This window comes from Psittacula echo, assembly GCF_963264785.1.
Source record: "Psittacula echo genome assembly, chromosome: 7".
Lineage (NCBI taxonomy): Eukaryota > Metazoa > Chordata > Aves > Psittaciformes > Psittacidae > Psittacula > Psittacula echo.
Genome location: NC_137740.1, coordinates 26,801,577 through 26,818,144, shown reverse-complemented (window position 1 = coordinate 26,818,144; position 16,568 = coordinate 26,801,577). Strand labels below are relative to the sequence as shown.

Genomic DNA, 16,568 nt, shown 5'->3' with positions numbered 1-16,568 from the left:
CAGCTCCTGCAAGTAAGCCAAAGTACTCTGGGTGTGGGCATGCTTGGAGAACCCCACCTACTCTCAGTTACACAGAGGTACTCAAGTCATGCCAGTAGGCTTGGAAAGAGTGGCTTGGGGAATGATGGCTTCTTACAGCATGGATTGTGAGTGTCAATTTAGCTTGAATGCTCTAAATTACAACTTAGTACCCCCCTACAAAAAACAAGTATTCATGACATTTTCATTTCCTGTGGACCACCTCACAGTGTGCTTGTTCAAGCCTTGCATTTCTGACATGAGAAAATGTAATGCTTACTGCTTTTCTGCCTACAGGTGCTTCCGTTCTGAATGACTGACGCTGTATTGGAAACATTACAGAAATTCAGAAGATGCATCACAACATACCTTGTCATTGACTAATGATACAATACTCAAGGAATTGACCTCCTCCAAAATTGTTTCACACTGCATTTTACAAATGTTGCATTTACAATTAATAACAAATTCAATTCATCAAGTCATAATGCTCTCACAGTTGTGCACGGTGTCCCTATCAGGAGGGGACAAAAAGTATGTATATAAATTAATTGCATGGCATTTATTTCTTAAATCAGCAGAAGTTCATTATCCTAGCAAGGACTGTTAGATTTTTTGGATTGAAAATAAAGCCTCCAGAGATGCCAACAGCAGTCCATGGAAAGCAAAGAGTTTGCTTTGCACATTTCTTTCAAGAGAGTGTTTCGTAGAGGAAGGGAGGATTTAACAGTTATGGGACAAACCTAGAATTTATTTCAGCTGCTGTTTGGGAGATGTCTACTGACTTCACTAGGAGTTAGTCTGAATAAGAACGGTGACAATACCTTAATATTTGTCCTGATGGTTTTAGTCATCTTTCTCATATCTCTGCACCATATTCAGACACATTTTCATTGTATGGCAGATCCTGAAATCTGGTGAGACTTCTAGATTCCTCCTCTAAGCTGATGAATATATTTCACTCCTCCCTATGCGTAACATAGGATAGCATCCAAATATGAAGTCATCTACTTCCTAGGCCATCTGCACCATACGTCTTATTTTAGTCTCTTCATGTGTGCACAGGACATAATCTGACATCTAATTCTGAAAGTTCAAGTATTTCTTGCTCTGGTAAAATGTAAACATGTCCTCTCCATTTCAGAGTAAAACAGGTCATCTTAAATCCTGTTTCAGGCTTTTCCATGCTTTTTCTTTTTTCCAGATTATAAAATATAGCTGAAAAGAGCTGTTTGCTGAAATCTCGATGCTCAGATCTGTAGCTGATATTTTCTAAACCTTACATGCTTCTTCTTGGACTTCGGTCCATGTCAGATAATTCCCTTGGATTGCTATTTTGGATATAAATCATCCTTAGCATTGCAAAATAAGATACATTGAGAAGGGGATTATGCAGGACAAAGATAAAAAAAATCTTTACAAACATTCTGTATCAGGCAGAGAGTATGGCTGGAGATAGGATTTAAGTGTTGAATTCTTAACCTTGTACAAAGCACAAAGCATCTGACCATCAGCTAGGGGAAAATACAGTCAGCTTCTTAGTCAGCTACAGGAAAGGAGCTGGGAAGTCAGTGAATCTTTGAAGCTAAAGCTATTGAGAGGATTGGGACTTTGGGGCAATTGCCCCATTTCAGGCCATGGTGGGAGATGAGGCTTACACTCAGGAGGACTGGTAGCATCCAATTTATGCCTGGGAGGGGGCAGTGTTCAGCCATGGCAGGGGCTTTTCCCATTTTTCTCTGTGCTTACAGCTCTGCCCTGAGACTGGCACTGGCCCAGCCACAGGAAGTTTGCAAGAAACTTTGCTTTTCTTCACATCTCCAATGTAAGCTAATGCTGCTGAGAGCAGCTGCACAAACCAGGGAATCACATCAAGAGATGCCCCTGTCTTTCCCATCAAGCAGAGCAATCTTTACCTGAGTTGGGTGATCATTCCTCCTTCGGTGAGTGAGTTGTGTCCTTATGGGTGAGGTGAAGCACTGCAGATGCTCTTGAGACCAAGATCTTGAAAGTTGTAGAAAGAAATAAGAGCTGTAAGACCCCATGTGGTCATCTTGGGGTTTTGCCCCCTGCTTTTCCTCTGGTCTTACTGCTCATTTTCTGTGTTAAAATTGCATGTGAAGGCTTGAATAGCTGGATTGAGTGGATGCATGTAGACTGGCTGACTAAAGACAAGATTTTCTGTTCATGCTAGAAGTGAGTCTGCAAATGTAGTCCCAGACAAGCTCAGATCCTGTCTTCTACAGTGCACTGCCACCACTTATCCTAAGCCTACCTTGAGGTTTAGTGAACAGTTGTCTTCTTGCACTGAGCTCATCCAGTTTGCAGATAATCTGCTTGCAAGGTAGCCATATGTATGGGACATGGGCAGATTATGGAAGTGATGACCTGACCATTCGTACAGCTGTCAAAAGCAGCATGGACAGAGTCATTGCATGATGTATTTTGAGAGACTGAGATCAGAGGAATCCAGTGCCAACACAGCAGCTTTGCAAACATACTGCTGGATCATGAGAGTATTGAACAGTTCTCAAGTATTCGAGCTTGCAAATAAGGAGGGGGTTTAAAGCCTGTTAATTGTGAGCAGAAATGACCTTTATCTGAAGGATTATGTGAAAGCAAAGCAGGACAGAGGTGTCTGTGGTGGTGTTGCTTGGAACTGGCAGCTGGAAGTTTCAGTCCTGTTTTTGGCTTCCACAGTATTGTGTGGATTACTTGCGAGAAAGGAACAGCCTTTCTGTTTCTCTGCGTTGTCCATCACAGAGCACTCTATGACCTCCTGTGGCTCAAAAAGCACTATCAAAATCCATAAATTGGCAGGTGCTGTTTATAATATGATGATATCTAAAAGGCTGAACACCACAATTTGTTTTCACGGACAATTTTGGATAGCTTCGCTCATGGTGCCTAGCATAGAGGTCAACAAATGTGAAATGAGGATATACTGCAGGAATCATTGCACTAGATTTGCCTTGTGCTGCCTGTTTGCAAATCCATTCAGATAGATAATAAATCAATATGGTCTACTAGAATGTCTGAGACAAATCTTTAACTATTGCCTGTGGGTCATTAACTTCAGCAAGAGTGACTGCCCAAGCATGGGTAAATTGTGAGCACCCACAACGTGGAGGGCGGTACCTGAGAAAGAGTTTCTGTTCTGCTTGTGTAGGAGAAAGAACAGTACCCTCATAGTGACATGTTGAGGGTGAGCCTAGGGAAAGCATCACCACCTTTGCTTCAAATTAGTAAATTAATTGTGTTCAACACTTGCTCATTACTCTAGTAGAAGCATGTAACATAGCAGCATGTAGCTCCTGTAAGGAAGTAGAGGGGTAGTTTGGGTACTATGAGCAGGTAAATAACAGTGCTGATAGGCTGTAGCACACCATGTGGGCTAAAAATCACTGCTAAGCAGCATGGTGCATTGCACTTCAGGAAATTCCTGTGTGTAGGATCAGAGCAAGCTGTTAAATAGCCACAGATGCTGTATTCCTTTTCCTGACTTGCTGGTGAGTTGCCACACCAGGTCAGGAAGGCATGACTACAGCTAGCAGGTAATAGAGCCTGCTGCTCTGCCCTTTCATTGCACTGGGATTTCCTGCAAGCTGAAAGCATCTGAGCTGAAGACCAGCTTGGGGCACACAGTGAAGCTCTTATAACACACCTCCCTTCCAGGCAGAGCGCCAAACTCTTAAAGAAAGAGAGATCCTTCTCTTGGCAATAGGCTATGATTTTTTTCCTCGATCTGGTGCTGTTGTGAGGGTATGTGAAAGTCTGCTACTACATACCTTTTCACTTGCACAAAAGCAACAGGAAATAGGTTCTGAAATAACAAAGAATTAATGCTAATAGCAAACTGTATTTTGCATGTCATTAGAGCTCACTGATATAATCAAGCTGGTTTTATTCCCTGGATGTTGGCTTTGCCCTGTAATAGGATGAATACATCTCCTGTTAATGAAGTACGCAAAAAGTACTGCTGTGGTTAAGCATGCACTTCTTGCCAGAGCCCAAGGCAATGAATGTAGCTTGGTAATTACAGCTTTGGGAGAGGTAAAGTTTTGAAGAATATGTAGTATGCAAGCTACAGTTAAATAGCATAATTTGGTGGGGCTGGAGAGAGAGTTCAATTCTAATCAAAATCAGTCCACACATTACTAGGAGCTACCAGATTCTGCTGTCATTTACACTCTTGGAAACTGCAAAGTTAACATCAGGATTTACTCTGGGAATATGGTCTTTTTGGTTTTTTTTTCAAATAAATTTGGATAATGTGAATTAAGACTAATATATATAAGAACCAGTGATAGATTGTGATCTCTTCTTTTTGGACAGGGGAAGACATAATTCTGTAGTAGAAAAAGACAGCTAGCATCTGCACTGGCCAGTCAGATGAGCCAAAAATCTCGCTTAAAACAGCTTTTAGGGGTGAATAGTTAGAAACCAGAGGGTCTGGTCAAGCCCTATGAGGACAGCAGCCCACACATATTCATGAGGAAGACACAACTCTCATTCCTAATTCTGGCCAAAAGGAAGGCCTCTTTAGGCACATTAAAATAGACCAGTGTTGCTATACCTAGGTGTTTAATGGGAGCCTTTTTTGCCATTGTAAACTTCACATGAACCATTAAGGTAACAAGAACCTACATTAAGGGAAATACGCTGTGCCTTGGGCCTCTGCAGGGGGTGAGAAAGAAAACAGCATGTGCTTCTGTGCAACAGAAAATCTTTATTGGAATGATATCCAAGGGGTACAGACTTCTGTGTCTGTCCTCCCCCAAACCTACTGTGCACACTGACAGGACACAACAAGGAACAGCTCTGGCTCAGCAAGCCGAGGCAGGCAGCCCTGAGTCCTTCACATTGCACCCAATCTGCCTTCCTGTCCCAACAGCGTGTGTTAGGTCATCACAGATCTACTCGCAGGAGGTGATAGGAAATGGAGACATCACTGTGAGCAATGTCTGCAGATGTGGGCAGAGGCCCAAACTCAGAGGAACTGAGTTAGTGCTTGGTGCCTCAGGAGAAGTGCTTGGTGAGAAGGGGAAGAATGTACAGTGGCAGCAGACTGAATGGCACACACAGGACAGTAAGGGAAGTTGGTGAGCATCTTCCAAGTAGAAGATCACAGTGGGATAAACCTGCAAGGAAGGAACAGTTGAGAGTGGTAGTGGGTTACCAGCTCTTGTCACAGTCCCTGATAGAGTTGGCTGTGATATAGTCACGGAGGAGAGCATCCAACTTAGCAGCACGATGACAGAACAGAACAAACTCTTAACACATTAATACCCAGCAAGGCATTTGGGGAAGGGCTCATGTTCATCCTCCAGTCCTGGCAAGCCTTCAGATGCAGTATTTCCAAAAGCAGGCTGGGAAGGGTTACAAGAGAAGGATGTTAGTATCCAAGAAAGTTTTTCAGCTTCCTACTCTAGCCCCATGTCTTGAGAGAGTTGGGATGTGAAGCTAGCATAGTGGTTTCTGGGCACATCTCAGTAACCAGCTTTGACTTCATGTAAAACTTTTAGAAGGTGTTTCTTTTAGCTGCTTATAGTGTAAATAAGGGGTGTAAAAGTTGCTTCCATGTCCAGGCACTCAGCTGGTAACTGGCCTCCAAACAACACTGATCTCTGTGGGAGCTTGTAGGCAAACTAGACTGGGGAAAGATGCACATTTTGGTGTTGGAAAAAAAAAAAGCTGTATCAACAGCATGCACTGTTCTTTGAATCTTTTGTGGGTCTCCTATTGTTAAGTATGAGAAGAGATTTCTACCTGGTTTTTGAAAGCAGGATCTTGGGACAAAGCTTCGACTGAATCAGCAGTGCTCATGCTGAGACATGAGATTCTCCTAGACTGGAAGGACTTTAGATGAAGGCAAAGATTCTCTGTCAGAATTTGATTTAAACCTGGCAGGGCAAAGTAGTTTTATCTGCATTTGAACTTTCCAGACTGGTGGGGGCATGAATTAGATTAGCCAAACTAAAGACAGCCTCCAGGGTTGCCTATAAACTGCAGATTGTCTCAGGATCACCTGAGCACTTAAGCCTTGCATGAAAAGATTTTCCCTTGACTGGCCGGGAGGTTGTCAGCTTGCTTGTGCACAGAGCATGTGGGTAAGGGCAGAATTAGTTCTTTTGGGTTTAGGCCAGATCTGTCATCAGTGACTTCTGGTTTACAGCTGCCACAGCTTTGGGGAGGAACCCACTGAAAGCCAGCATGAACGGTGTTGTCCATGTGCTTGTCACGAGTGGCCTTGCAGGAGCACTGCTGTTATGTGCTCCTGAGTCACTGAATACAGACTAGACAAATCTTGGAGGCCAACTGGGGGACCTACCAAATCTTAGTTCCCTGCATTCTTGGTTGATTTCCACATCCTTTCTAGCTGCTTTTCAACAGCAAGAACAAGTGCTCCTTTTTTCACTGGAGGAAGGCAGTGACCTTGGCAGACAGGAATGCATGCCAAATTCATCATTATGCCTTCAGCACTAGCTTTGTGCCCAGAACAAAGCAATGGGTGCACTTAGGGGACGTGTTCATACAGAACTCACCCTCTCCAGGACAAGTACTCGTTGCTCATATAACCCCATGTTCCTCTGTGAAAAGCAGGATGCAACACTGACTGCCTTCAGTAAGGTCCTGTGTGTGCAGACCTGGTGTATCTGCCCTGACAGCAGACAGGGTTGGGTACACAGTTCTTCTCTGCTTCTCTCAAGTGCTGCTAAACCAGCCAGCCATTAACAAGAGAGGGCCAGGACTGCTAGAAAAGCTGCCAATCTGTTTTTCAGCATATTTGGGTCATGTTTACTGTCACTGTCTTTGTTGCAGAAAGAAAGCCCTGGAGATGAGAGCCGGATGGGATGACTGCAGGGCTCTAACCCAAAACCTACCGCGTTTTTTGGGCTGGGATGCTGAAAGACTTTCCAAGGCATAGGCCACTTCTGACCCTTCCTCAGTTGAGAGCTGATCCTTCAACTTCTCCAGCTGTTTAAACACAAACATAGCAGTAAACAAATGCTCCATTATGAGGAGCTCCACAGCACACTGGCAAGCACAGGGCAGCTCAGAGGCAGGAGGTACAGGCAACCTGGTTGTTGGCATCACTGGGGAAGATAGGGTCTTCCCTGGAACAGGACCATTGCAGGAGGATCTACCTTTGGAGCTTCCTCATGTCCTCCTCCATTAAGCTGCCTGTTTGGTGGCAGCAGTGTAGGCACTGTCTGCTCTTCCCCCCACCCCAGGGTGCAAACCCTTGTAGTGAGAAGGCTGCATAGAAGGATATTACATCACTAATTGTCAAATCACTGCTGGGGAAGGAGGTCTCCAGGCATCCATCCATTGCAGCAGAGAGCATTGCTTCTCCGTTGCTCTTTGTTGTCCCTTCTCTCCCTTCCCCCAGTTCTTGCTAACTTCCCTTGGTTAGAATGTAGAAAGTCCATGGTATTTCTTCTCCATCTGCAGCTACTCTTTTCTAGTAGACCGGGAACATCTGTGGCCTACATCTAGACTTCTCTGGATGTGTTACTCCCAGGAAGCCAGAGCTTGATGTCCCTCAGCACTGGAGCGAGGGACTAGGGTAGGATGTAGCAGCCTTCCACCTGGCATGCCACACTGTCATTTTTCAGTCTGAATTGGAAAGTGCCAAGAGGAACCCAGCAGGACCTCCAGGATCCAGGCGGACATGTAGACTTGACCTGAGAAAGTGGAAAAAGGGCTGCCACTGCTTGTGGGGTTTGGGGCACAGTGGGAGCCATGTCAAGGTTCCAGCACGCCTTTCCCTGTTCCTGAGACTGGATGTAGGATGGGCCTTAATCTTGCTGTCTGTGTGTGTGTTCACTCTGCTCAGCACAGCAGGGCCCTGACCCTGGGTAGAGCCTCTCTGGCTAGTAAAGAGTTCAGGCAAAAATAATTCTGGATAGGCATGCAGTGGCTATCCCTAACTTCAACCTGTTATCTAATGCAGCCAGCTGACGCAATGCCTAGCAAGGCAGCATGACCTCCTCTTCTCCATCCCTTTTCTTCCATGGAGATTTCCTTTGGCATTCATTTTTTTCCTGCCTTGGCCTTCTCTAGCATTCCACTGGTGGCAGAGGGAAGAGCTGCCTCAGCTTGTACTGTGCTAGTCTATAGCCTTGCTCTCTTTTTATCTTTTCCAGCATGTGCAGCTATTTAGCCCAGGTTCTGCTTTTCTGTTTGTGTGATATATGCTTATATTATAGCAGCAGAATGTAAAGTAGAAAGATGCAGAGATAGAAGAATAGGGCATAAAGACAGTATGCACAATTTTTTAGCAATTCATACAACAATATGCATATATGTGTCTCTGTATTTGCTACTCTCACCTTTTCAAGCTCTTCAAATTTCTTTGCCAGCTCCCAGTCTGCAAGAAGGAGGAGAGTAACATCAGTATCTGCATTGCTTCCCAAGGCTCAAATAAAAACCATGTTCTCCATTTAACCACTTCAAGGGTTGACAAGAAAAGACCTAGTTATCATCTCATTCCTGTTAGTGATCTCCAAATCTATGGTAGCAGAATCAGTGACAGAAAAGCAGACTTTCTCTGCTGAGTTCTAGCAGCCTTCCAGTATCTGAAGGAGGGCTATAGGGATGCTGGGGAGGGAGTATTCATTAGGGACTATAGTGACAGGACAAGGGGTAACGGGTTCAAACTTACACAGGGGAAGTTTAGATTGGATATAAGGAAGAAATTCTTTACTGAGAGGGTGGTGAGGCACTGGAATGGGTTGCCCAGGGAGGTTGTGAATGCTCCATCCTTGGCAGTGTTCAAGGCCAGGTTGGATGAGGCCTTGGGTGGCATGGTTTAGTGTGAGGTGTCCCTGCCCGTGGGAGGGAGGTTGGAACTAGATGATCTCAAGGTCCTTTCCAACCCTAACTATTCTATGATTCTATGACTCTATGACTTCACTCTAATTGTCCATTGATGAGGGAGGATTCTTTATTGTACATCAGGCTGTAGGAGAATTGGTCCAACAAGGTCACATACTGTATGATACCAACCCAGATGAACCTCTTTGCCGCTTTTACATTTTTTTATGGTAACAGCAAATCTCTAATGCTGGCTTTCCTGTCACTGGCCTTTTATATGAACTCCCATTGCTTCCTTCAAGACTTATGTACCTTCACATCACCCATGCAGGCACAAGTCAGAAGACACAGATTTAGCCTAACATAGCTTATTGCTTTATAAGTCAGCAAACATCAGGGTTGGCAGAGTCAAGCAACAGCAGTGAGTGCATAGATTCTACACTTCTAAATGTTAGGGGAGCATAGGGGCCTGGGAACCAGCTTCATAGATTAGATTTAGAGACCTCAAGGCTGAGCAGTACTGTACTAGAACGTCAAAAAAATGTGAATTAACTGCCCTGAGATAACACATCCAGGACAAGGAAAGAGTTATGTGCCTATGAACAGTATCTAAAACCTCCAGCTGAACTGGGAAGAGCCTGGACTAACAGCAGGAAAAGCTGCAGGAAGGGATGAGGGATTTCAATCTCACTCCTCTTGAGGACTGAGATACCGTATTCCAGACTCAAACTGATGTCAGAAACAGTTCTTAACAACAAAAAAATTATATATATAAAAATAGATGAATCACTGAAAAGCACCATGACAAAATAAGCTAAATCAAAGCTGAGTGACTGGACTACAGCAGTTCTCCTAGGAGGGGAGCACAAAGTGGTCAGCTGGTTTTAAGTGCCAATTTTGGAAAAAAATGAATTAAACTAAACAGAAGGGCCAGGAAAGAGCTGAAGAATGTCTCTGCTGTGCCTGACAAGAAAGCCAAAACCCAGCCCTGGAGCTGCCTCCTTTGCTCCTAACGTGGCAGCAGGCGTTGATCTGCATCTCCAAAAGGATTTAGGATATAATTTCCTCTGATTTCAGATAAGACTTCAGCACAAAGACACATTGCCAGACTTAGGTTTTTTAAAAAAACATTTGAAACTGAGCAGCCAAGAATGAGCTGACTGCCTGTCCTTCGAGAAGGAAACAATTCAGTTAAAAAATCCTGAATATTTTATGACACATATTAATCCAGCAGAAAAAGCAGCAGTTACTAACCAAATCCATTGCATCAGAGCTTGGTTTAAGAGATAGTCTGGGTATGGGCTGGGATTTGGGAGGTAGGGGCTCTGTTCCTGGTGCTGCCAGCAGTGACCTCAAGCAGATTCCTTTTAAGAATGTCTTTATGTATCCATAAGCTAAAGACACCCAGGCCTGCAGATCTACAAGTCAAAAGTGGCACTTAAGAGACTATTATTTTATTATTATTGTTACTATTTTTATACACATTTTTACCTCTTTCAGAATTTCAAGTGCGTGTTTTGGCTTAACTTTCTGCAAACCGTAAGCTTGGCCAATGACTGCTATGAATAGAAAACGAACAGCGATTGAAATTTGGAACAGATTATCTCAAGCAGGGGGAAGGAAGCTAATTTATGGATGCAGCCTTGAGAAACTGCCTGCTGTAAATCCTCTGTCTGTGCTCTGCTCAGAAATTCATTAGATTCAATTGTCTGGCATAAAATGCAGCCTTTCCTCCAGGAGCAGTAAGTGCAATAATCCATAAACCAATCATAAAAATGTTATTTCTTGAATGCATCCCCTTTGCAAGAAGAACGCCTTGCTTAGAACAAGGATTTGATTTATCTGTGTTTATTTATTTGTCCCAGGATTGTTTAACCACTGCTTCACTGCATTAACAAGGAGCTGGGGAAGAGCACCAAGTGATTTTGACAAATGGATTTTCATAACAAAATTTTTGCTGGGCCCTGTTCTTGGCTGTTTTCACAAGGAAGATCAGCTTCCTGCTCCAAGACCACCACATATAGCCCAAGCCCTCTCCTGGCTCTGGTGCCCGTGGGAATAGCTGACCCCTGAAATCCATATGGCAGATGTGATTGCTGTGTGTAGTGTCACAGAAAGCCCAAACTTTTCTTCAGTGTGTCTGAGTTTAGCCACATGAGGGTGGCTTTAAATTTGGTGTCTGTTCACAGAGCACAGACAGGAAAATCCTCCACATGATCCATCTTTGGCCTCTGTGCTGTGTGGGAAAAGCCTGTTGTCTCAACTTCCTCCAGCAGCAGCAGGAGCTTAGGCTCAGATAAGAGCTCCCACTACCCCTGTCCCAACCTACACCTGACCCTAAGGGATCAATCTCAGCCATATGATCCCTGCAATCCTGATTCTGCCCCACCGCCCCATATGCTCACAAGATGATGCTGGTTTTAGCATGTCAGCAAGCCACTGGGCTGCATCTCGAAAGCACATGAGGCAGTATGGAGTGTGGTTGGAGAGGTGACTCCCAAGGCTGGCCCATGCCCCCAGTACACAATGTCTTAGGGATAGCAGGGGCACAGGGACTCAGCAGCAGCCCTTCTTTCTATTACTTTTGTGCACACACACGCATCCTTGCCAGCTCAGTGTTAAGTGTCTGAGGATCTAGGGTGCATGTTTTGGGGCAGCTTTATGTTGCATTGCAAAAGCATGTCCAGGAGCTCCATGATGGGGAACATCTCACATTAATCACATGTAGACACCATACTGGGTGCTTCTGCTTTCTGAGCAGTTGGCATTTCTGAGAAACCTGAGAAGCAGGTTCCCTGCATTCATGCAAAGATGGTTTCAAGAGGATGAGATCTCTGATCCTGTTCACTTACCCATATTTTCTGGTCTCCGCCATGCGAGTTTCTTATTAAGAAGCAGAGTCAGCAGTGTTTCCTCGTGATTTGTGTCTTCTCTCTCCGGAAGCACTCGGTTATCTGCAGCACATAAAACACACCTTTCTCAGTCTGTAACGATAAAACGGATAGATCCCAGCCCGCAACAGTAAACCAAAAATGAAGTAGGCTAATAAGTGGAAGGAAAATATTTCCTGTCAGCACCTGTCCACCTGTCCATCAGGGTGGAAAGACCTCTGGGGAAGAAGAAGATATGTGAGCATAAAATAAAGTGTCCAGACAGTGAGGGTTGCACAGTGAAAGGGTGTGGAATGGAAGAGCCTTCCCTGTCAGCTCTGGGCTGCTGGCCAGTCTCACTGCAGCCTCATCAGCATGGCTGGCTGCAGAGAGCTGGAGACATCACCTTGATTTAGACAGTCCAAATCTCTTGTGTAGTGGATGCTTCTGCAAAGCTAGGCAGGAACCCATGAGATCTTCCCTTCTCAAAACTACAGGTGTTACCCCATTCACACCATTCACCTTCCCAGGGCCAAAAGAGGTGGGAACTTAACCCTCATGAGGGCTGACGTGTGGATACCACAACTGAAAAGCCTTGCAGCTTTGCAGTCTGTTCTTGCACTCACTCAGCCTTGGGGCTGCTCTATCTGATTGCCAGCGGTATCATAGGATTCCTCTTGAACATAGCCAAAGTGTGGAGAAGCTTAAAGCAAGCCTCTTTATTTCTGAGGAAGCATCTTACAGTAGCTGTAGACCATGCAGAATCTTTCTGTTTTCCAGGGAAAACCTCTTCAAACTGCTGTCCTAAAGCAACTTGGACTTCTTTATGAGGCCTCTTTGGGGAGCTTTCTCAGTGGTTTTGCTTTAGTGGTTGTGGCTATGCCCTCAAATGAATGGTGGGGAGGTCAAGGGTTTAACAGAAACCAGTGAACACACAGGATGGGACTAATCAGAGCCCTAAAGGCTCTCAGATCCTCCCAGCTCTGATGAACAGATTTCCAGAATAATCTGAAACTTGAATTTTGCATTCATTTTTGAGAATGACAGAATGGGAGCCAGACTTTACAGGGAGAACAGCCATTCCCCAAAACCTTTGGTCTGAACACCCCTGCCCCACGCCCAGATCCTACACAGCCCTAGAAGATGCCTAGATTTCCAGAACTGGAAAATACAGAAAGGCTTATTTTCTCTTCTTCCAGGATCTTTAGGATCTGCTCACTCCATTTAAGGAGGTGACAAAGGGAAAAATGGTCTCGTATAGCCATCAGCTCTTCATAGGTGTGATAAGACTAATGCAATTATTTCTGATACACGAGACAAAACATTGTACCAGATGAGTCTCAAGAACACTCAAGAGTGTATGGGAATCAGCTCCATTAGCTAAAATCACATAAATCTGCAGAAGCAGAGGAGCCCTGGCCAAAGTGATGCTCCAAGTATGTGGCCAGACTCAACCCTGCCTCACGCTGTGGCTGAAGCCTCTGGTCCTGATTGTGATCTCTAGAAAAAACCCCAAGGGAGTCGGCAGAGCTACATACTGTGTATTAATCATGTGGAGTGCTATAAACCTCATTCCTAAGTCTGAAAGACAGTTATTATTCTAAAATAGCTACTTCTGGGGGATTTGCTACAGAAAAAAACCACCCCATAAACACTCCAGTAAAAACTAAAGAGAAGCAGTATGTAGGTAAAGTGCTTCAGTAATGTTTTGGTTGACATTACAAAAATAAATAGGTGATAAAAGAGGAAAAATAATTTGAAAAGCAATGCTATTTTCAAGCCTATATTTAGCATCTCTTTTTCTTATTTCCACTGCCAAGTCTTTTTAAGAAAGAAGATTAATGATTGACATTTCCCTACAGAACAAGTTCAAGCAAAGATTAATTTAAATTATGGGAGAACATATAAAAAGAAGTTTTGTGAATAAAAAAAGTTCAGCAGCACCCTACTACTGACATTTATGAGCTGTCAAATCTCATATGGTACATACCGGAATTGCTACTCTCTGATATTTTAATGTTTTTCTTTGGAAATTTTCTTTTGGGAGAGAAAGAGCTACCCTTACCAGATTTCACCAGATCTGATATTTTTACTGATTAGCGGAATATATCATATGATCAGCTGCAGACAAGAAGGACAGCTTTAGCTCATGCTAATATGAACAAGTCTCTGGGTAGCACCCATGTTAATTTTTAGTATTGCTCAAGGTTCATTTTATTTTCTTTCACACATAAGCAAGTGTTGCATTGGCCATGACAAGCAGCAAAGCAAAGCAAAAATATTACCACCTACCTGTGTCATCTAGTCTGTATTCCAGCTTACCTTGTAGTAAAAAAGGCTCTCCATGTGTAGATGGGATATACACAGTCATGGTCAAGATGGCTAACACCCCAAGGAACAGCTGGACAGACCACATCTTCTCCACGTTCCCACTACCTAAAAGCATTCTTCCTTCAGGCACGGTGGAGGACTTCAATGCAACCCAGTGCCAGATGAGCTCACTTTTAAGAGGCAGTGAATGTGCCGTGATTGCAAATGGCCTTTGGAGGAGGGGAGAAAAATATCTCTGGAGACATAATTCAACCTGTCAATATGATTCACTCCTTTGGGAGTGGACAGAACAACCCAGTTACAGATGTCAGATGGAACCTGTTCAATATATCTCACATCAGACTGATCTAATGAATTCTGATGTTCCCACAGGCATGCACTGTGCACACACATTGATACACATTCCATATGTACATACATTAAAAATATTTTTTGGTGGCTGCTCCTTTAATAGAGTTCAGACACGAAGACTCCCACATTAGCAAGGAAGATTTGTGAAACGTACAGTTGCCATATGTCAACAATTTGGATGGAATCAGGTTAATGGGTTTTTGTAATTTATCATCTCACTTCCTAGTGCCTATATTAATTAATGTGAGATATAATGAGTGCTGAAGTGGTGGGAAACAGAAAGAGAGAGCTCTTTTCATTTAACTGATTGGAGGATGTTGAATGTGTCTCACTCACCATGACTTATGGCTTTGTCAACGGGAAAGGCATCACACCCTATTTTGGGATTGTGTCTGAGTGGGGGAGTGCAGATTTGGCAGCAGATATGGAATACATCAAGGATGGGCAACTGTCTTCAGGTTTTTTTGAGGAAAAAAAGAAGTGGAAGGTCAGATGCTGGTTCTAACTGCACAGCCGTATTTTATTAGTTTAGAGCAAAGCATTGAGTATTGAGGTATATTGCACGTATTTCATGTCTTCTCAGGAACTCTATTTGTTGCCTATCCATCCCTATTCATCAGGGACCTGCTACTAGTTTCTATTACAACCTTACCAAGAAAAATGTCATAGTAGTAACAATGCTAAGCTTTGCTTCTCACTTCTGCTTCTTCTGCAGAACTGAATCATCTGTACTTGTCATGGTCTAACCCCAGCCAGCAACTAAGCACTAAACAGCCACTCACTCCCCCCCACGGTGGGATGGGGGAGAGAGTCAGGCCAATCTCTGATTTGTACATACACTCCTAGTGACTCACTTTGTGTGCCTTTTTGACACCACATTATGCCAGATTACCCAACATAGCTTCCTCTGATGGTACCTGCACTTCATCTTAACTGAAAGACGGTATGATTTCCATATTTGGGCTTTTGGCTTCTAGTCCCCAGCTCTCCCTACAATGTGCTGTGCTATAGAATGACTAGCCTTTTAATATCCCTTTACATATTTACTTTTTACTAAAAAATAGTGGGAGAGAGGCTCAGATTTTTGCAAGAAGCACTTACGAAATTGAATGTGATGCTTCTATTAAGCAATACTTTTCTACTGAGAAAATATTCCAAAATTTTCCCTGCAGTTATAATATGATAATATATACAAATAAACCAAACATGTCTTTTCCCTCAGTCTTGTGAACCAGCTGAAGTACTCCCCTTCTTCACAAAGTCTGGACTGGAGGACAGCTTTGTCCTAATGGGACCATTTTTCCAGCTGCCTCTGCCTCCCTAAGATACCTGTTTCAAACTGCTCATGAAGCAGAGGCCACAACTGGATGAGAACCATCTTGCACAGGAGTCCAAGGTGGACAATACTAGCTCTGACTCAAAACTGTATCCCTGTATCCTTAAGAGAAGGTCAGTCTGTTACTTGGTATTAAATGGCTTTCCAGGTCCCTACCAGACTGTCTTGAGATCTGCTGTAAAACTGACTTTGCCTTGATGTAGAAGGTGGGTTCCCCATCTCATCTAAGTTTATGCAGAATCTACAGACTCTGGCTGCTTTTTCATACCCTTGGCTGTAAGGCGTCATGAGCTATTGCCAGGCTCTTTCAGGAGGATGAGCTATTCCCTGAGATTTCCTCCTTCACTGCAGAAAAACTTCAGTTCTGGGCCACTGCAACTGTTAAGCCTCCAAAGCAAAGTGTGCCAGTGCTTTCAATGAGGGCCCTGGTGAAGATGAGGAACTGCCAGTCTACATTTACATACTAGAAAGGAGATTACTGGATGCTGTGAGGGGTGGATGCTCTGATCAGGTGGATGAGTGGGTGGATAGATGCCTGAGTACTGCTGCCAGACATTAGTGGGCTTTTTGCATTTGTTGCAATTATAAAGGTTGATTTGCAGTGTTGGGCTTCTATAAGACTCCCACCTAGACAATTCCTTTGCTTTTAGCCCATTTGTGTGAGTGTTGGAAACACTATTATATTTTATTGTTCTTATGTATTTTATTCCCAATAGGAAAACAACATTGTCTCCATATTCCCCTTATTACTTAATTGAGCCATAACGTCTTGTACATCACCCACTGAGCATTTTTGTCTAGAGCTCAAAGATAGTGGGAATACCTCTACCCCCCATGGCACC

At 43.8% G+C, this 16,568-nt stretch overlaps 1 protein-coding gene across 2 annotated transcripts; it reads right to left on the bottom strand.

Moving 5' to 3' along the window:
* Positions 1-5,361: 5,361 nt before the first annotated feature.
* UTS2B (urotensin 2B) lies at positions 5,362-14,154 on the bottom strand (the record flags this gene model as incomplete). 2 transcript variants are annotated; one of them, XM_080622625.1, is made up of 5 exons in its annotated part: positions 5,362-5,387; positions 6,903-6,996; positions 8,355-8,392; positions 11,691-11,792; positions 14,001-14,154. In XM_080622625.1, 5 exons carry the CDS (start codon positions 14,152-14,154, stop codon positions 5,362-5,364), a joined length of 414 nt encoding a protein of 137 aa, XP_080478751.1. The 2 variants fall into 2 exon arrangements, with proteins under 2 accessions (XP_080478751.1, XP_080478752.1); XM_080622626.1 differs by having other exon boundaries at positions 14,031-14,154.
* Positions 14,155-16,568: the final 2,414 nt, after the last annotated feature.